The sequence below is a fragment of the Scardinius erythrophthalmus genome (assembly GCF_964197995.2).
Source record: "Scardinius erythrophthalmus genome assembly, chromosome: 6".
Taxonomy (NCBI): domain Eukaryota; kingdom Metazoa; phylum Chordata; class Actinopteri; order Cypriniformes; family Leuciscidae; genus Scardinius; species Scardinius erythrophthalmus.
The window spans coordinates 12,033,212-12,054,506 of record NC_138226.1 but is presented as its reverse complement, the minus strand read 5'-3'; the positions used below and the strand labels follow the sequence as shown (position 1 = coordinate 12,054,506).

The window sequence follows — 21,295 nt, the reverse complement described above, 5'->3', positions numbered from 1 at the left end:
GATATCGGCACCACAGTCAGGTATCTCATCTTATGGTGTGTTAGCCTCTTGAGTGTGGGCATGTTTTGAACTTAGTGTCAGATCCGGGCCCAGGAACCCTGAGGAAATGATGATTACGTGTCGAAATGCAGTAGCAATGCATTAATATTCATGCACTTTTGAAGCCATTTTCATCTGTGTGTTTGTTTGTGTCTGATGAAAAAGATGAAAAGACCTGCGGACCTCATGAATTTCGCTGTGAGAATAACAACTGCATCCCGGACCACTGGAGATGTGACAGCCAGAATGACTGTGGAGACAACTCCGATGAGGAGCATTGCAGTGAGTCGCTCTCATCTCTCTGAGCACAGTAAAGCTTTTTCCACACTCGTGTTTGTACTAAATTGTTTTAACTGTCAAGAAACATTGTCTGGAATCTTCAGAGGCCAGTTTCACAGACTATTTGAAGATTTCTTGCTTTCTGTCTGTTTGTTTACTATTTGTCTGTTCGGTTCTGATCTTGCTCATATTGCCACAAAGAAAGATCAACTATTTAAGTGTGTTTTATGCCATGTCATTTTTTACTTATGTTTCAAACCCATATGTTCTTTCCATACAATGACTGTTTATAGTAATCATTGGCTGTCAAATTTTATAACAAAGGACAAAAAACATGCAGCGTGACAGCCCACAGCAAGAAACTGTTGCGTGAATGAGATGGGGTTTTTTTTTGCTTCCAAAATGAAATGGCTGTTTTTATCGTCAAATTTTGCTAAACCAAATTGTTTGAATGTTATCTGGAGAATACTTTTTTTTTTTTACTTAAAGCCTATATATACATATATATATATATATATAAAGAATTATAAAAGTATTATCCCTTGTAATGCACATTATAATGCACTGTACGGTCTCATGAATAACTGTAATCAATGTTATAATACATTATAATTCTTATCTATTCATTGAACACACCTTTAATGCATTAAAACATGAAAAACTACCAATTTAAATGTAACATGGAATCTGCCAATATTATAATGTATTTAAACTTTGATTACAACTATGTAAATGTGAAAAATGTATGCATTATGTAAATTATGAATACCTTTATATTGCATTATACATAAATGCTTCAAGTAAAGTGTTACCAAAATTATTTTAATTAGAATAAAAAAAATTCTTACTTTAAAATAACTATTAAAAAATACATATGCATATGTGGTTAAAACAACGTGAGTTTGAATAAATAATGAGCATGTATAATGTCCAAGATGCCTTCGTTTTAATGGCCCTTTTTCATACTTTTTGTTAAATCAACAACCTATTTCAAACAGTTTATATTAACAGGTTTTTCTAACCACCCAACATGTTTTTCTAGCCATTACAGCCTGTGAACTGTGATAACAGCCCTTTTATACGTACTAATTGCTGATTAGCCTGCAAATAGCTCCTTTTAAGTTCTTGGCAAACTTGCAAGAACCTTGAAAACAGATGGTACAATGCCAATCCATGTCCAAGTGCAAGGCCACTTCGGCAGTTTTGATTTGCTCTTGCTGCCTCTCTGCTAAGGTTTACTTCAGTTTTTTCAGTGAGGGCATGGTCAGGGTAGCTGTGCATCTATAGCTGTCTTTTTGCGCTTTTATCTCTGCAGAGCCGGTGACCTGTAATCATAAGGATTTTGCCTGCGCCAGTGGGGACTGTATCTCAGCACGCTTCCGTTGCGATGGTGACTATGACTGCGCTGATAATTCAGATGAGGTCAGTGAATGCTAGATGTCATTCGAGGTCAGCACAGCAGTTGACTTATATTCCCAAACATTCCCTTCTAGCCTTTTATTTCAAAGCTGTTTAATCTCGGTTGTCATACACCATTAGTCCTCATAATCTTATGGCTTTATCAGCAAGTGATGAAGAGAGTGGATATTTTTTACATTTGACTTTCAAAACTTTAAATCCTGTCCTGACTCTCTCCCTATAATTATTATCAATAAACAGTTGAAAAAAAAAAAAAAAGATACACTGAAGTATGAAATGACACCGGACTGAATTCGTCCTTGCTTTGTGCTTTTTCAGAAGGATTGCGAGACTCATTGTGCAGAGGATCAGTTTCAGTGCCACAACAATCTCTGCATCTCACGTAAATGGTTGTGCGATGGCCAGGAAGACTGTAAGACGGGGGAAGACGAGAGAAATTGCCTAGGAACAGGTAACTTTATCACATCTTGTGGTCTTTAAAGCTGAGGTTTATCATTTCTGCACTACTAGCATCACCAAACAGTTGCAAACACAATTATTTCCCTAAATATTTCCCCTGTCAAACACATAGTCCCTCCCCAAACTCACACCATTGGTTGAACCCATGCTTGAGATGCTCAAACAGACAGAGCAATATTGTCATAGCTGTACAAAGCCATACATGTACTTCTGCTTTTCGTCTGAATAAACCTACAACGCATTTGCTTATAGCGGTCTCTGCACATTAACCTGGCATGGGTTGGTTGTATGTAAACATTGAGAACATTAAACATTTCAGATTTAAATGTTTTATTATTACATTGTCTGATAAGTTCAAATGCTGTTGCTTACTTTTGTCTTTCAAAAGTTTGTGTGTAATAAACATAATAAAGTGACTTAGTCAGCTCTCTAGTGTGTTTATTCCTTGGTTAAATTTTAATTTAACCTAAGAACTTATTTAGAAGCCTCATTATTTTATTATGTGCATATTTTTTATAAATCTCCTTTGAAAGTGCTTGAATTGAATTTAACTGTGAAGTGTCCCATTCCAATTCCAAAATCTGATTTTTCTGCACATTAATCAGAATATCTGACTTATATATTTTTTCAACATGTTATAATAGTATTTCTATTTTTGAGGAAAAGCTCACTAAAGCCATGTAACTGATTTTGGCATCAACAACATAAAAACAACTCTATATGGTCACATGACAAAAACTTTAGATTAAGTGGGTCAGTTTACCCACTGTCACATATTACCCTACTCTTCCTGTGCACGTCAGTTGATTGTAGCTGTGTCGGAGTGTTTTTTTTAACCTATCATCTGTTTTGCAGTGCTTCCCTCCTGTTCTCTAAATGAGTATGTGTGCGCCAGTGGAGGTTGTGTGTCTGCCAGCCTGAGGTGTGATGGACATGACAACTGTCTGGACAGTTCTGATGAGGTCAGTCCTCTAGCAAGACTCTCTCACCTTACATAAAGCGCTCCACTCTCAGAAATTGTGCACAAGTGCAGTAGTGAAACAAAAACAAAGAGATGTACAAGTATATATTTTGGAAACACATTTGAGGAAGATACTACTATCCCCTATAAAACCTCTCTAGGGGAAAAACAGATAAAGTGGACGAGCTGGTTCAAGTTCAGTTCAAGATGAAAATCACCATGAAAAAACGTTTAAAATCCATTCGACTTTCTTAATCTCTGAGTGAATCACAGTTGAAAAACAAGAGGGATTCAGCTAAATAGGAAAGTACATTCAGAAGCAAGGCAAGTTATTAAATTTCTTTGAAGGATTATGACAAAGATTCTTTGTTGATGAATTGTGCACAATAAAACCAGCAACATGTATTAAAGGGATCATGTGTTATTTTGTTAAAAAAAAAAAAAAAAAAAAACCTTTCACATCCACATTGTATCCCTTACCATATAATATGAGTTCGAGCCCCAGTCGGATTCTGAAAATGTGGATATCAAGCCGTTCGATCGGAACCAACTTTGCATGCACGACTTGAGCAGAACGTTTTACAGTGGAAAAGAGTCTTTGTATATAGCCTACATTGTACTCTCCCAGGTTCAGGAAACTGTCCTCTGTAAAATGACTGTGCACAAGCAAACCTTTGGGTTGTACTGCTCAGGAACAGCTTTATAAATAAACCATAAAAACGACTACGACTAAAGGCTGTAATACACTACACTACTTTTGCCCAGATTTACAGTCTGGACAAGTTGCCAAAGTCAGAGCTATGCAGATTTGAGTTGACAGATTTCACAGAAAATAGTGTAGTGTATAATGGTCACAGACTCTGATTTTCTAGCTTCAAAGTTTGATTCCTTCCAAACCTATCGTTTTCATTTGTCTCGTGTCTCCTAGCAGCGAGGATCGTGTTTAAGTGCGAGTTTGTTGTGTTCGTATAATGACTTGAAAGTCTGGTATTGTGTGATTCTCAGTTGTTTAGTGTATGATGCCCAGTTTTTTCTCTGTAACTATTTACAAAGTCGGCAAGTGAATGATGCCTAGTTTTTTCAAATCTGTTCAGAATTTAAAAGTCATTTAGCGTATTCCAGCCTTAAAGCTGATTTCAGCTGGATTTTTCATCAGAGTAGAACAGATGAAACAGTTGACAATGTAATTGATGTCACACTCCACAGTGAAACTCTTAATTATTAGTTAGTTTAATCAGATGCATTAGTAATCAAAGGTGCATCAAAGACATATATAGAACACTAGTACTGTATATTATGTATATTATTAGTTCAGAAGCTCATATTTATGATTTGTGCGTCAAACAAGCAATTAACATAATAATGTCATATTGTTTTAATTAACTGTGAGACAAACATATGGACCATATTGGAAACATAAATTGTTTTGAACATCTAGTAGACTCATGTTCGACTCCATGGAAACAGAGACTTTCTGCACTTTCACAAGTACAGCAAACTCTTTCTCTTGAAAGTGAGTATTTTAGGCTTTCGTTGTTCTGCTCACACCAGATGGACTGTGTCAAGGAGTGCAGAGAAGATGAGTTTCTGTGCAAAAACCATGCTCACTGCATCCCCAAACGATGGCGCTGCGATGACGTGTTTGATTGCGTGGACCACAGCGATGAGGAAAACTGTGGTCATGGTATGAAGATGTCCATATTTATGGTCAAACTTTAGTTTGGGGAACATACATTCACTATTAACTGCGACTTTTGCCTCAATAAACTCCTAATTTACTGCTTAATAATAGTTAGTAAGGTAGTTGTTGGTTAAGGTTAGGTATTGAGTAGGATTAAGGGATGTAGAATATGGTCATGCAGAATAAGGCAATAATATGTGCTTTATAACTACTAATAAACAGCCAATATGCTAGTTATATGCAAGCTAATAAGCAACTAGTTAATAGTGAGAATTGGTCCCCAAACTAAAGTGTTACACTGTTTATAATACAAATATTAGCGAATTAAAGACACTTTTCATAATTAAATTGTTTTGGACATGATCAAATTGTTTATGTGTGTGCTTGTTCAGGTTGTCATAACCCTTTTTCCTGCAAAAATATCCATGCATTACAGTTTAAAAACCAGTTTAATGTTGTTTATTCAGATGCTTTCTTCTGTCGCCCCGATGAGTTTATCTGCAACAACACCCTGTGTAAGCTGCATGTGTGGGTGTGCGATGGTGAGGATGACTGCGGAGACAACTCTGATGAAGACTCCGAAATGTGCGGTAGGATATTCAACTCTCCCAGTGGAATTGCATGACCTATGGCAGCGCTTTTCACCTCCTGAACTTTTGTTTGAGTTTTCTAATGTTAAACTCTGTCTGTATGTAGGAGTCACTGACTGCATTACCAATTAAATACACCACATGAGCAAAACTATATCACTGATTCCAGGTTCCAACAAATGAGTAATTTATAAAACACTAGTATAAAAAACATTTTATGAATCATATAGCTTTACAATGCAGAAAAAAATGGCACATACTGTAACATTTTGTTCTTATTTCTATAGCCAAACTACCTTGTCCTCCAGCAAGGCCATATCGCTGCAGAAATGACAGAGTGTGTCTACGGCTTGATCAAATCTGTAACAATGTGGATAACTGTGGGGACAACTCAGATGAAGATGAATGTGGTAGGCTCATTCACAATAATGATGCCTTTATCCTCAACAGCACAATGAGAAATCCATCTTTTGTGCCATACATTTTATTTAATTGACAAAAAAAGGCCTAGTCTAGAATTTAGTGGTGTCATTGTTTTGCTAGCAGTTCCTGAGGTCTTTCGAATACAGACAGTTGTGCTCATTTATCATTCAAATGATCTTAGTAAATTTGATGGAAGACTCGGGTGGTGCTGAATAAGATGTGTCAGCTGAAGTTTGGATTGAATGGATGTTTTTTTTTTTCTTTTTTTCCTATGGGGCCCAAACCAGAGACTGTGTCAACTAGGCCCAAGCCGTGCGGGAAGGCAGAGTTTACCTGTAGTAATCGTAAATGTATACCCGCACAGCTACAGTGCGACCTGTTTGATGACTGTGGAGATGGAGGATCAGATGAACAGGACTGCAAGGCTTGTACGTGTTTACCAAATCTCTCAGATACATCCGTCGGAAAACAAGCAATATTGTCAGATTTAAGGCAGTCTTGGTGGATTACATGGACACATGCTGTGCATCTGGAATTGTCATATGAAAATCATTCAGGCTTATCTTCCAGATGAGTTTTTTTTCTTATACTTATTTTATTTGTCGCCAATGACCAAGCATCAAAACACACACACAACAACAACAACAAAAATCCCATCATGCACTGGGACAGTGGGTTGCAAGTATAAAGTATATGACTTCAAAGCTCTTTCTCTCTCTTTTATTCCAGCTTCAAATGGAGACATATGTGGAAAGAGGATGAATCCATGTGGGGAGGATGCAGTGTGCAATCATACAAACACAAATGCAATTTGCCACTGCAAACCTGGCTTTCAGAGAAATCTCAGAAGCAGAAAGTGTGAAGGTACTGTCAGACTATTTTCCCTGATTCTGTTAACGTTCAGAAAAATGATTCACTGCTTTATCTGAGGGGGATTTAGACTTTCAATGTAAAGTGTGCAATTTCTGTGACACCAGCGGCACCCAACAGAATTATAATCTGTTTGTTTGAGAAATTCTGTGCTTAACATTAGCTAAACCAGAGTCAGAAGTGAATGGGTTTAATATGCCCCAGTAAATAAAGTTGGAAAATTAATTCCTCTATTTTTGATATCTGATATATCAGTGTGATATATTTCCTAATATTTTGTGTTAGACCTACTTATGCGCTTTATCACATAACATATGAGGGGCCCTATCTTGCACCCAGCGCAATTGACTTTGTACACTGACGCATGTATCATTCCTATTTTGCACCCGCGCAAAGCGGACTTTTCCCTCCACAGATGCACGTCGGTAAGTTAGGAAATACACTTGCGCTCCCCAGGGCGGTTCAGCGCAAAGAGGAGGCGTGTTCCGGCGCAAATGTTCCTTCATGCTATTTTGCAGGTTTAGAAAACAATTGCACCACTAACCAGGAAAAAATAGTTTAAAGTCAGTGGCGCGTTGCGCATGTTATTCATATGCTATTTTAAGGGCGCATGCTTGGCCATAATCAATGTAGCGTGTGCACAATGCGCATACACTTTGATTACGATAGATAGATAGATAGATGGATGGATGGATGGATGGATGGATGGATGGATGGATGGATGGATGGATGGATGGATGGATGGATGGATGGATGGATGGATAGATGGATAGATGGATAGATAGATAGATAGATAGATAGATAGATAGACAATTTATTATAAAAGCATACATCTAGCTTACACATTTACCCAAATTATCATACGCCTGTTTAACCGAAGTTAATTTGGGTGGGTTTCTCCATTTCAATGGAACTTCTCTCTTTTACGGCCGTGACAAGAGCGTTGCTCTCCTTGGCTGTGATCCGCTCCTGGCAATAATAGTAATCCGCTATGGAAAAAGCACGTCTGCTCTTAAAGGGAATGTGAGATGACGCTCTGATTGGTTTATTTCATGTTACGCCCAAACCACACCTATGAATAATGAAGCTACTTCAGACCAACCCCTTTTAGATTTGCGTCGGGCGCAAGAGTCATTTATCCCGCCGGTATAATAGCAACAGCGCCCAAGACCCGCCCACAAAGTTACTTGCGTTTCAGATCGTTAAAATAGGGCCCGAGATGTGTAAATGTATTGGTAACAGTCTATGTAATTAATTAGACTGAGGATTTCTTTTAATGAATTGATTAAATTCAGATTTAAAGTATTTTTGATTTAAATGGTTTTGCTTTGAATCCTGTCCAGTCAATCACTTTATCATTTAGAGGTTTTCCCACCAAATTTTTTTTAGATTCAAAATGCCTGTTCTTTTTATCAAGCAAGATTTTTTCAAGGATCAAACATTTTTAAAGGATCAGGATTTTCCTCTCTGTGTGGTAAAACTTAACCAGAGGCCAAAGTTAAGCTTAAGCTCCTGAAAATGTTTTGCATTTAAAAGAACATTTCCAGTAAAAGGATTGTGCACTCACATATAGTGTTTTTGCTGGGAATCAATGAGATCCAGTGAGCAGACCACATCTGACGTTTTATTTCCAAGCACTCAGCTTGTGAAAAAAAATCCTTATGGTGAACGTCACACAGTTTGCACAGCCAAAAAAAGATTTTCCAGAGAGTGCTGTTCCTCAATAACAGACTTTTGTCCTTCTCTCTTTTTTTTGTTGCAGAAATCAATGAGTGCCTTAACTTTGGCACTTGCTCTCACTATTGCACAAACTCAAAAGGATCATACAAATGTACATGTGACAAAAATTATAAGGATATGAATGGTAGCTGCATAGCAAAAGGTAAGGATCTATATTTTCTATTGACTTGACCTTTGGCTGCACTGTGACATTTTATTTAGATTTTGAATCACGTATTAGATCTTTTCATACATTAGCTCACTACACCGGGCCTAGATATACATTGTAAACCATTTAAAGCATAAGTATTATTTCTGTGGTAGATTTATACTATATGTTGTCATACATATAACTATATATTGTCTTTTTCCTGTATTGTGTTTTGTGCTTGAATTACTGATTATTGATTGATTAAAATGCATATTGCTGTGTTAGAATGATGTATCTGCATCTGTAATTGTCAAACTGTTGTCTTAAACTCAAAATGGAATTTAGCCACTTTTCATTTTTTTTGCATATTAATAACTCAACGGGCAGGACCAGAAGATCGAGTGCTCTACATAGCTAATGACACTGAAATCCGAAGTTTTGTGTATCCATTTAACCAGAGCCATGGACACAAAGTACATGCTCGCATCGAGGAAAATGCCCGCATCATTGGGATGGATGCTCTGTATCACCAACAAAAGTTTATCTGGGCTACTCAGTTTAATCCCGGTGGACTTTTTTACAAAGATATCCTAAACAGGAGTCAAACTAAAACAAATGTTGGCATCATAGTAAGTATCATGAGTCTTGTGTGCAGCGTACGTCATATTTTCTCAGGAAAATTCTGGATGTTTCCTTCTAGTTATTCATTTATTTTTCTTCTTCTAATTAATACAGAAATTCCACATTGCATCTCCTTAATATAATGATATACAGCAAACATTTTATCTGCTTCTATGTTGGTATATGTACTTTTTATTGAAAATACTACCCCATAATTGATGCATTTTACCACTATTTTATAATAAATATAGAGATTTCAGGCAAGCAGGATATTATATTTTGATCTTCCCTGTGATTAGTTAGTTTGTTTATATAAAATATTAAAACAAAATCATATTTTGAGTCCAAACCTAGTATGCCTACTTTGCCCTATCCCAATATCAAAATCAGTTTCTGAAATTTTCTCCATGTTTATTTATGAATAGCTTTTTCCTAAAAATACCTTATCGTACGCATAATCTTAAATATTCTGTGATGTCTTGGCCCACATGGGAATCACCTTGTTATCTGGGTGACTTTTGCAGTGCCCAGACTTCCGCAGACCCAGAGATGTGTCAGCTGACTGGGTGACTGGTAATATCTACTGGACAGACCACTCTAGGATGCACTGGTTCAGTTATTACACAGCTCACTGGACCAAGCTTAGATACTCTATTAATGTGGGGCAGCTCAAGGGACCCAACTGCACCCGTCTGATAACTGACATTGCAGGAGAGCCTTATGCCATTACTGTCAATCCAGTCAAAGGGTAGGAGCATGTTTCAATACTATTTAGGCTCCATTTTCTGCAGTTTATTTATTTTTTAAATATATACAGTGGGTGTCAAAAGTTTATACATTGAAAATAAATTTTTTTTTCTCAGAACTGCTTGTTTATATCTCGCAATTTTGACTTTATAACACGCAATTGTGAGATATAAACTCAGAATTGCGAGATATAAACTCACAATTCCAAGAAATAAACTCGCAATTCAGACTTTTTTCTCCCAATCGTGTGTTATAAAGTCAGAATTGTTAGATATAAACATGCATTTCTGAGGGAAAAAGTCCCAATTATCTTTTAAAACATTTTTTTCTGTGGCAGAAACAAGCTTCCATAGAAATGTTATTATTTAAATATATTTAGGATTCTGAATTACTTCTAGGTCACTTATCAAATAAGCACATTTATTACACTCACTTCTGAATCCCGCTGAATATAAACTGGAATACTTGGTATAATATACTAATATTATATTTTGTAAATATTTATTTTGTAAATATTTTACCTATTTCAGGATGATGTATTGGTCAGTAATAGGTGACCACTCACACATAGAGGAGAGTGCGATGGATGGCTCCATGCGTAGAGTACTTTTGGACAAGAATCTTCGGAGACCCACAGGTTTGTTTTTGTATTTCTGCTTTCTGTTTTTGCTTTGAGTCCTCAACTGTTTTTCTGTGAGTGTGATAAATGAGAGGTTGTTGTTTTGGTTCTTTCTAAAGGGACGTGGTCAAGGTCTGAATGCGTTTGTGTGGAAGCTTGTTGGTCTCGCATCCTTTTTCAGTACATCACAGCACTTTCCTCATTTCCGAGTTTGAGGGAATGTTTCAGATGCAATGCCTTTAGGTAAACCTGCAGGCGTGTTCCTCAGGGAAACACTAAGTACCGCTACATTTAACCATGGCCTCCTTTACAGGGGCCAATATTACGCCTCCAGTGCAGCTTTAGGAATCCATCATCTCTAGAAAAGGAACAAAACTGCAACATCCGAGTCTTTAATCAAGAGAGGAAATGTAATGAGTCAAGCAATGCAAACTCAGAGAAATATGGGACAAACTTTTGCTGAGTTTATTTCAGGAAGAGAAAAAGGACACATATCTGAAGCTTTTGTGCTGAATATGTCCACATTGAAGCAAGGGTTTCTTAAAGGTTATTTAAATACATAAAAAGTTCAATTTAGCACCTTATTGACCTAAACAGCCTTCGTCCTTCTACAGTCTCACATGACCTAAATGAATGAAACTCTTCTTGCATGTTGTTATTTATTTATTTATTTCGGTAAACATGTTACAGTCATGGTCAATAATAACCTGTTCTCATTTACTGGATTGTTTTCTTGTGAGCTTTTGCTTTTGTGTAATATGTGTACATGTTTAAGTATGAAAAGTTTCTTAACATTCTGTACCAAGCTCTGAAAATAACTCTTCCCGTCATTCATCTGTAGGGTTGGCGATTGATTACTTCAGCCAGCGTGTGTACTGGGCCGATGCCGAGCTCTCTGTTATTGGTAGTGTCCATTTCGATGGCTCAGACCCATTGGTGGTAATCGATAGCAAGCAAGGTGAGAAGAACAGTTGAAAGGGAATCTGATAGTATTTTGCTTTGTTCATGTATCTTACAGTGCTATGCACAAGTTTAGACACCCATGCTAAGTTGACTAATAAGAGGAATAAAAAAAATCATCTTTTGGAAATTGAACTTAATGCCTTAATTAAAAAAAATTGGAAAAATCCAACCTTTAACCACCATTCCTAGAGATTGGCATGGTTTTATTTCAGTTAGCCTAATAGCTGGTTTGATTTGCATTGAGAGATGATCTTATGGAAAGTACCCCATGCCAATCTCTAGGTATGGTGAAGGCTATGTGATGATGTGGGGCTATTTTAATCCAAAGGCCAATGGGAACTTTATCAGGATGCATAGTATCCTGGATCCATGAAGTAACTGGCCTTTAAAAATAAAAATCTGCCTGCCTCAATGGGAATTTAACATAGGGGTGTCCAAACTTATGCACCCTGTTTTTTAAGGAAGAACATTTATTTATTTACGATACATTATTCATTCACAAAGAAAATTGGTGTCCTTAAAGGTTGGATTTTTCCTATTTTTTTTAATTAAGGCATTAAGTTCAATTTCCAAAAGATGATTTTTTTTATTCCTCTTTTTAGTCAACTTTAGCATGGGTGTCTAAACTTATGCATAGCACTGTATATGCCTGAAATCATTAACCATTGAAATAGTTTTTAGAAGATTGAGTTTTGTCTAATGTTATTGCTTCACTTCATGCTTGTACAGGAATATCACATCCGTACAGAATAGATATTTTTGAGGATTACATTTATGGAACAGGACTGAAAAATGAAGTTTTCAGAATACACAAATATGGGAAAAAAAACATTGAACCTCTCGATCTGGGTATTGAAAAAACAACAAATGTCCTGATCTCTCATCGTTTCAAGCAGCAGGATGGTAAGAGACCACATTTTCTCTAAATGTTTTCTCTTTAGTTTCTCTTTTTCCATTTTTACCTTGGAAAATGATGAAATTGTTATTTTTTAAGAGTTATTTTATGGATCCTAAGAGATTATTTTATAGGACTTGCCGCTCCTACCAGGTTTTTGAAAGAAAATTCTTTTGCAGTGTTTTGAAGGTCAGAGTGTTTCATCAATTCATCAATTGCATGCACAGTATTTTGAGACTGTTATAGTGTTCTGTTCTTATGCCTAACGTTAAAGTAGTAATCCAAGTTCAATTGACTAAGTCGCCAGAGTTGTTGTATTATTTCTTGGAACAAAGAAATGCATGTTTTTGTTTTGTTTTTTACCTAAGGCGATCACATGGTTTCTTCATTATTGTTCTGTGCACCTCATTGAGACACTCTACAAAAATGAGTACAGCTCACTAATGTAATGTAACACCCATTTAATTTGCCTCCCCTATGCATTGCGTTTGTGACAGCATTCTAATATGCTATCTTCTCAGAAGAGGGCCTCCTCTGCTGTCGGCCTTGGTTTCTCTTTGTTATCAGGTTGTGTTAATGGCCTCACAACCTAAAAAAGATCTTTCTGTTCTGGTGGGTTTGTAGTTAGGGGCAGCAAAGCCAGTCCCCACTGACTCATTAAAGTCAGAGATCTAGCCTGCTGGAGAGACTTGTGCACTGGCAGCAAAAGCTAAAAGTATAGGTTTGATGTCCTCAGCAAAACACTAAAGACTGATACAGATGTCCCCTTATACTGTCGGCATCTCTGAGTAACGGCTTTCAAATCTGAAGCTTTTGAGGCGCCAGTTCGATGAGCTGCTTTGAGAAATTAAATAAATAAGCTGAAAATGTACGGCACTTTCCACAAATAGGTTACAAAATAGGACCTGGAACTTGACTTAACTTTTTTCTTTTTTTTCTTTTAAATAAATGGTGAGTGAAAGAACTATTTAGCCTTTAGAATATGTGGATCATCAATCTCAATATTAAAGTAAATATTACATTTTGTGTAAATTTCTAGTATGCGTTTCTGGATAAAAAGTTATTTTTGTGGTTTATATAATTTCCTAGCAGTAAAATAATTTAAATAAACATCAAAAAGCCAGAATGGGTAAAAAAAAACTTGCCTAAATTTAGTTATTAGACAAAATGTTGGTTTGTAGTAGGAATGTCAAAAAAAAAAGTGTAATAGAAATTGATGTGGTAACAGGGTTGAGTGCAATATGTATGAAACAACAAATAATTTTTCAGGTAATTATTTGTAAATAAATAATTATCATGATTTTAAACTGAAGCTCATCATTGATTTATCTAAATGTTATTGTACCTTCCAAGTTAAATGTATGCTTTGTCGTTTTTGTGTTCAGTGGCCAATCCCTGTCTACGAATGACCTGCGATTTTATGTGCTTGCTCAATCCAACCGGGGCCAGCTGCACCTGTCCAGAGGGGAAGGCCTTGGTCAATGGCTCTTGTATTGACCCCATTGTCTCAGGTCTGAAGCCTTACTTTACTGTTGGGCTGCTCACTTTGATTTGTTCTTTGCTAAGCCTGCTGGTTTTTTTGTTTGTTGGTTTGTTTGTTTGTTTTTTGTTTTTGTTTTTCTGTCTTTTTGGGTGTCTATATATATATATAATTTATTTCAATATGGTAAAGGTGAGCTGTGCCGTCCTGCCTGTGAAAATGGAGGGCGTTGCTTGAGCAATGAAAAAGGAGACTGGCGCTGTTACTGCTGGCCCAGTTTCTCTGGAGAACGCTGTGAAGTCAACCACTGTACAGATTACTGCTTAAACGGAGGCACGTGCACTGGCTCACCTCTCGGTAAGAAACTCTCTTAGCTTTGTGTAAATTTGAATACATGACTGAATTATTTGCCTCAGTTTGAGTTTTGAAGTATTTAAATGGTCTTATAATCATTACTTGTATTCATATTACATGCACTCTATGAGTTTTTTAAAATACATTTTTAAAAGAAAGACATCTGTAGCCAAAAATGTGTGGCAGTGTATGTGTGCTAGTAATAACATAATCTAAATTTATTCAAAGCAGCATTATGAACTGTGGTCTGTATGGTAATTTACCATGGATCTGTTTTAATAAAGTATTAATTAAAAAAATCTAGCATTTTAGAAACGTATAAAAGATTGCTGATGACAAAATCAGATGAGTGTTTGTGTCTGCACCTCAATTAAAATTAGTCAAGAGTGTCATATTACAGCTTCGTCTATCATAATCAATCAAATGACTGATGAAGCATGCAAAAAAGCAATTATTCTCAACATCAGAATCCTCTGAAATTTGACACATTTCATAATTTTCTCTGGCGATTGTTAATGGCCGAGTGAGATGCTGTTATTATTATTAAAACGAATAGTTACTGAGCGACTGCTTCGCTCAGAACTATAAATACAAATGTATAATTGTCGAGGTCATGTGAACTCAAAACTCAACACCATTTATTGAATCTAAACAGAAAAGCTCCTTCCACCTCAGCTTTCTGACCTATAGTGAAAACATTTGAACACATGCACTTTGTACTATGTATGAAAATTGTCGCTCTACGGGTCCTTCAATAGGATCTCAATGCAGTTTATTTTTGTACATTTTAGTACAGATTTTTTTAAGCCTGTCACAGGATAGATAAAAAAATATATACAGGACCTGACATCAAACCTGCAGCTCATATTGCAGATTGCACTAAAGGTGCGGTATTGCATTTCATTTGAAAGAGTTGTTTTATCGGGGGGGAAATGGAGAAACAGAAAAAACTGAGACAAACTAAATCCAGAAGAACTGCGGGAACGTCTCCAAAATGCTTGAAGAAGCCTATAAGCAAAGCTACAGTACTGTGAAAAGTACTGGCACTTGTGTTAAAATGCTGTAAAGTGAGAATGCTTTCAAAAATAAAATCATAAATTGAATTGCATAGTTTTTCAGGAAGCTTTGCAGGAAGGTTTCTTCAAGCATCTTGGAGACATTCCCGCAGTTCTTCTGGATGTAGTCTGTCTCAGTTTTTTCTGTTTCTTCATGTAATCACAGACGGACTCGATGATGGTGAGATCAGATCATACCGGCTGTTGTCAGACTCCTTGTGCATACAGAAATCTCACTGGATTATTACAATTAATGGCAAAAAGAATGCTTGGAAATGTAAACTGATATTTCCTACTGACACACTACAGCAAAATATATAAATAACTGACTTAAAACCTTTTTTTTTTAGAGTGGGGGGGGGGTATTAATATGCCTAAGACTTTTGCACAGTACTGTATATATATGTATATGTGTGTGTGTGTGTGTGTGTGTGTGTGTGTGTGTGTATATATATATATGTGTGTGTGTGTGTGTGTGTGTATATATATATATATATATATATATATATATATGTATATATATGTATATATATATATATATATATGTGTATATGTATGTGTATGTGTGTGTGTGTGTGTGTGTGTGTGTGTATATATATATGTGTATATAATTGTATTATATACAGTGACCAGGAAGGAACATGTTCAATATAATATAATATAATGTAATATTCTAAATAAAATGTTATTTTATTAATCATCTCTGTTTCTGATAATCCCAAGTTGCTATGGTCACATGGGTTTGCTTATGCATTAAACTTGTTGCAAATTAGCTCAAAAGAAAATATGAATAATTAATTATAACTAGTTATAATTAATTATAAATAATTAGATCAGCTGTAAGGATTAACTTGATGTAGCAGAATTAATACCACAATCAGCTAACCTGTTCGTCCAGCAAACACTCAGTGTTAATTGTTTATTAGTTGTAAGAAATGTTCATTTCTGGGGTAAAGGAAATAACTTTCTCACTGTACAGTACTACTCAGAGCATGTTGACAAAATCTGCATGATTAGGGACTCCAGTCAGTAGCGGTTTTTGGCAATCGGGCAATCGCCCGGGGCGGGATTTTGGGGGGGGGGCGCCGCCGGCACGAGCAGAAAAAAAAAAAAATTGCGCCGCGAAGCGGTTTTCTATTATCTATCATTTCACTGTGTGGGGAATTAGCAAATTTGCGCCCCCTGCAGCTGCAGGCGCCCCTGCTTGCTGAGAAGATGCCGTGCACAGAAGCTGTTTGTTTGAGAAGGGGAAAGGGGAGGGGACGCGCGCGGCGCGGATGACAGTTCACCTCTGGGTCTCTTCCAAATGGAACGGACAAGGGGGGGGGGGGGGGGGAACGGGGGATCCATATAGTTATCTAAGTAAGTCACACCTCGACTTTCTTCCAAATAACGCACATTTCATTCATAATATTATAAATACAGGCCTCTATATTTCCTGCACATTTTTATTTTTCTGAATAGTCTGAATGGCTAATAAAAATAGGTAATAAAAAACGATTACTTGGTCACCACCACCAAGGTGAATTGGTTTAGTCTTGACTTCTCGAAGGGGGTCTCGCCCAGGGTGTAATTCAATGTAGAACCGCCACTGACTCCAGTACATGAGCATGAACCACAAACAACTTTACATGTGAGGCAAACAAGACTTTATTAACTAGACTAAACACTTAGACTAATCTAACAGAGAACTGAAGCAGAATACAGGAAAGCAAGAAGTTATCACATTGTTTGAAGTGCAACAGATCAACAGCTTTGAGCAAACCATCAGTTTCTTAGTTCTAACCTTCTTTAAAAAGGGGTAGGGGATGCTTAATGTATCAAATGATGAGGCTAAGTTTGATACTTGTATGTCTCGCCCATTTGAATAAAAGTGTCCTAATGCAATTTGTTGAGGCTCCAGTTGATCTGTGCTGAAGTCTTGATGAGAGAGAACCAGTTTGAGTCAGAGGATCTTGGATGCCAACACTTCCAGGGATCAGTGAGCCAATGTTAATTTAAACTTTTGGATGGAAAGTGTATGTTCCTTTGTCTTCGAGCATGGTGTTTTGCGTATGTAATTTGATTGGGTGTTGATGGAGAAACTATTAAAAGTTCTTAAAATAATATTATGCTGCATCGGTATCGAAATGTGATGTAAATGATCATTCAAGAAATTAGAAAGTATAAAGTATAAAACATTCATTCAAAGAGTTTAGATTAAAACACTATAAAATAATCTGATCTGGCTCAGTCACTACAAACTCAAAAAAGAAACAGGATGTTGTTCCCTAACATATGAAGCTGTGGCCTCGAGATATTATCACGTTCCCACAAGTGTTATGTTGTGCTCACAACAACACTAAGTGAACTGAACATGTCCCTGTCACAGTAATTATATGACATAGTTTTTTTTTAATTATTATTCTGGGCACTTTTACACTAAAGCTTTTGGTGGCAGAGCTTAGTTCATTTGGCTGCTGTTAAAGCTGTTTCTAGACAGCTTCAGTGTATGGTTCTTGTGGACTCCAGTACAGTTTAAATGTATAAATTGCCAAAAAAGATACCTTTCTCATTACCTCTCTGCTGAAATTGCCTTCAGCAGACAACTCACATTCTCTGCAAGTTTTGGTAGTAAAACTGAAAAGGACAAAACAAAAATAAAATGCCCATGTCTGCTACTTATGGGCGTTTCTTCTTAATGTGGACACGTCTGTCTACTCCAATCACAGGGAAACCTACTTGCCGCTGCATGACAGGCTTCACCGGTCCAAACTGTGAGAGGCGGGTCTGTGATAATCACTGTCTGAATGGAGGCACATGTGAAATAAGCGCTGGAAACCAGCCAGTGTGCCGCTGCTTGGCAGAGTACACGGGTGACCGCTGTCTGTATCGTAAGTATTGTGAGAGATTGCTTGTACCCAGCCGAAATGGTCAGTGACTACATTTTAATTCAATAGGTCAGTGATTCTCATGGCAGCTAATTACATCCACAGCTGTGCCCTTTTAATTCAGTATCATCATAATCCATATTGCTTATTTGAATCATTCAAGTACCAAGTGAAACAGAAAGAAAGAACTGTGGAGAAAATCATATGATATCCAGAGAGGGTTTTTGTCTTGAGTTGTTGTATTTTCTACATAGAAGACCAGTCACTAAATTGTGGTTAATGGAACAATTGTTACATTTTCTCTCCACAGCTGGTAGCAGCAACATAAAAAACCCAATGAAAGCAAATATTGTATCTTACTCAAAAGGGCATTTGCCAGCATTTGAACAATATGTGCCCAAAGAGGTTTTCTAAATGCTACTGTAACAACCTTGAGGTGTTTCTGTGCTTTGCTGATAAAATATTTGTTGTTATAAAGTCTTTGTTATTATAATTTGTTGCAAAACAATTTAATCTGTGCACCCGGAATGCATTTTTAGTGCTCTGCACCCAAGGGGTGACGCATTTTCATCTTAGTACCAGTAGATATTTGATCCGGGTAATTAAGTCTCATTAAAGCTTTGTAAAATTCTAATTAAACTTGAACATGATATGAAAGAAATGTGCTCTTGTTATCTTAATTAGGGACATATCTTGTGTTTTTTCGGTTTCTTTTCCATGACAGATATCTGTCATCACCACTGTGTCAATTCCAAGGCGTGTACGCTGTCCGGATCAGGACACGTTGAATGCGTGTGCCCGGCTCGCTATGAAGGGATCAAGTGTGATGTCGACAAGTGCCTGCGCTGCCACGGAGCCCCATGTATCATTGATGGAGATACGGGAGATGTGGCTTGCAAGTTAGTGGACTGTTTTTTTGATATTGCTATAAAATTGTATGTATGTTTTTTTTAGGCAAGATTTCTTGTAGACGTACCAAAAGGGGGATTTGAAACCTGTTTGAAAACAGTCCTTTTTTTACAGATCTGTTTGATGACGGTATTGGCAAAGTAATTGCTCATTTTATCTTTAAAAATCATTATTCCTCTTAAGCAAATGAAGTGCAGAATTTATGTTGTGCCTTTAATTCGTCTCATTCTGCAAAATATAATTGTATCCAGGATAATACATTTTCAGCACCGATGGTGAACATTCATGTAGTTTATTATAATATGAAGCCTAATTTATGTAATTTATTTATAGGTTAGCTCAGGGGTGTCCAAACTTGGTCCTGGAGTGCCACTGTCCTGCAGAGTTTAGCTCCAACTTTCCTCAACACACCTGCCTGGAAGTTTCAAGCATGCCTAGTAAGACTTTGATTAGCTGTTCAGGTGTGTTTAATTGGAGGTAAACTCTGCAGGACAATGTCCCTCCAGGAGCAGGATTGGACACACCTGGGTTAGCCTGTAAGTTTCCACTTAAATTACCTACAGTATGTAACAATCACATTTTTAGCTCATCCAAATTGTTGTCACTCTGCCAGCTGTACCAGCGGTCGAATCGCCTCCAGCTGCCAGTTGTGTGATGGCTACTGCTATAACGGAGGCACATGTCATCTTGACCCCGACACCAGCCTACCCTTCTGCCAGTAAGAATGACTAAATGCATCCTTTTGTCCACATTCCAAATGCCAGCTATTAGTCCCACATGGCGCATACCTTTGAAAGCCTTAACCATTCATTTAGAAAGGTTCTACAGGTCTCAGAGACTTTGACAGACTTCAAAAGCACAAAGGAACAATTAGGCCATGCTCTTAAATGCCTAATAGCCTACATTTGGTTAAAAATCGAGTTACAGCAAGCCTGAAAATGAATAATCAGAGCTACCAAATATAGTACTGTAAGTTTGGGGTCGGTAAGATGTATTAATGTTTTTGATGGTAAGTATTCTATGCTCACCAAGGCTACATTTATTTGATTAAAAAACAGACATATTGTGATATATTATTATATACAATTTAATCATATGTTTAATACTTTTTAAAATGTAATTTATTCCTGTGATGGCAAAGCCGAACATTTCTCTAGTCTTCAGTGTCACGTGTTTCTTCAGAAATCATTGTAATATTTATACTATGTATTTATACTAATATACTGATTTGGTGCTCAAATACATTTCTTATGATTATCAATGTTGAGAACAATTGTGCTGCCTAGCATTTTTGTGGAAACTGATACATTTCAGAACTGTTTTATGTATATAAAAGTACAACATTAAAATGAAATAGAAATCTTTTAAACGAAACACTCTAAATGTCTTAACTGCCACTTCTGATCAATTTAATCCTTTCTGAATGAAAGTAATAATTTATTGGTAACACTTTAGAATAAGGCCTCACTTGTAAACATTACTTAATGTATTAACTAACATGAACTAACTGAGCAATTTATTACTGTATTTATTCATCTTTGTAAATGTTAGTTAATAAAAATACAGACATTCATTGTTTGTTCATGTTAGTTCACAGTGCATTAACTAACGTTAACAAATACAACTTTTGATTTTAATAATGTATTAGTAAATGGAATTTAAATTAACATTAACTAAGATTAATAAATGCTGTAGAATTGCTGTATTGTTCATTCTTAGTTATTGTTAACTAAAATAGTTAGCCAATGTTAACTAATGAAACCTTATCGTAAAGTTTTACCAATTTATTTATTTATAGTTTTTTTAATCTTACTGACCCCAAACTTTTGATGTCATAATATATGTATCATTTTTGGATTACATCATTTGGACTATTAAATATACTGTATAGCCAAAACTGTTGACTGCATAAAGTCCTGATTCATGTCAGAGCTTCAGCACTAAGAGAAAGGGAACGTTCGCACAAATCATGTGAAAAATCCTCTATGTATGGGAAATCTCACTTTTTATTAAACAGTACTGGTTAATTATTAGTGTAAAATCATGAATGGCTTTTGAGCTGTCATTGCTGGGCATGATGTTTTGTTTCAGGTGCAACAGGTGTTTTCTTTTTGTTGTTATTGTTTTTTTGGCTTTGCATTGATAAATGAGGTTAGGCTCTCACAGCGCAGGAGCTGCTGACAGAATGTCC

General features: G+C 36.5%; 1 protein-coding gene across 1 annotated transcript in view; it reads left to right on the top strand.

The window, feature by feature from the left end:
• lrp1bb (low density lipoprotein receptor-related protein 1Bb) overlaps positions 1-21,295 on the top strand; it is a gene marked incomplete at its 3' end in the record, with an annotated part of 323,276 nt that overhangs the window by 292,339 nt on the left and 9,642 nt on the right. The window contains exons 67-86 of the mRNA XM_081367857.1: positions 205-321; positions 1,634-1,740; positions 2,056-2,188; positions 3,052-3,158; positions 4,709-4,841; positions 5,306-5,428; positions 5,716-5,838; positions 6,139-6,279; positions 6,581-6,715; positions 8,484-8,603; positions 8,979-9,220; positions 9,737-9,960; positions 10,490-10,596; positions 11,420-11,536; positions 12,271-12,444; positions 13,822-13,947; positions 14,109-14,273; positions 18,037-18,198; positions 18,920-19,094; positions 19,718-19,822. Coding sequence (XP_081223983.1) covers positions 205-321; positions 1,634-1,740; positions 2,056-2,188; positions 3,052-3,158; positions 4,709-4,841; positions 5,306-5,428; positions 5,716-5,838; positions 6,139-6,279; positions 6,581-6,715; positions 8,484-8,603; positions 8,979-9,220; positions 9,737-9,960; positions 10,490-10,596; positions 11,420-11,536; positions 12,271-12,444; positions 13,822-13,947; positions 14,109-14,273; positions 18,037-18,198; positions 18,920-19,094; positions 19,718-19,822 — 2,836 coding nt within the window. The remainder of the gene's footprint in view (positions 1-204; positions 322-1,633; positions 1,741-2,055; positions 2,189-3,051; positions 3,159-4,708; positions 4,842-5,305; positions 5,429-5,715; positions 5,839-6,138; positions 6,280-6,580; positions 6,716-8,483; positions 8,604-8,978; positions 9,221-9,736; positions 9,961-10,489; positions 10,597-11,419; positions 11,537-12,270; positions 12,445-13,821; positions 13,948-14,108; positions 14,274-18,036; positions 18,199-18,919; positions 19,095-19,717; positions 19,823-21,295) is intronic.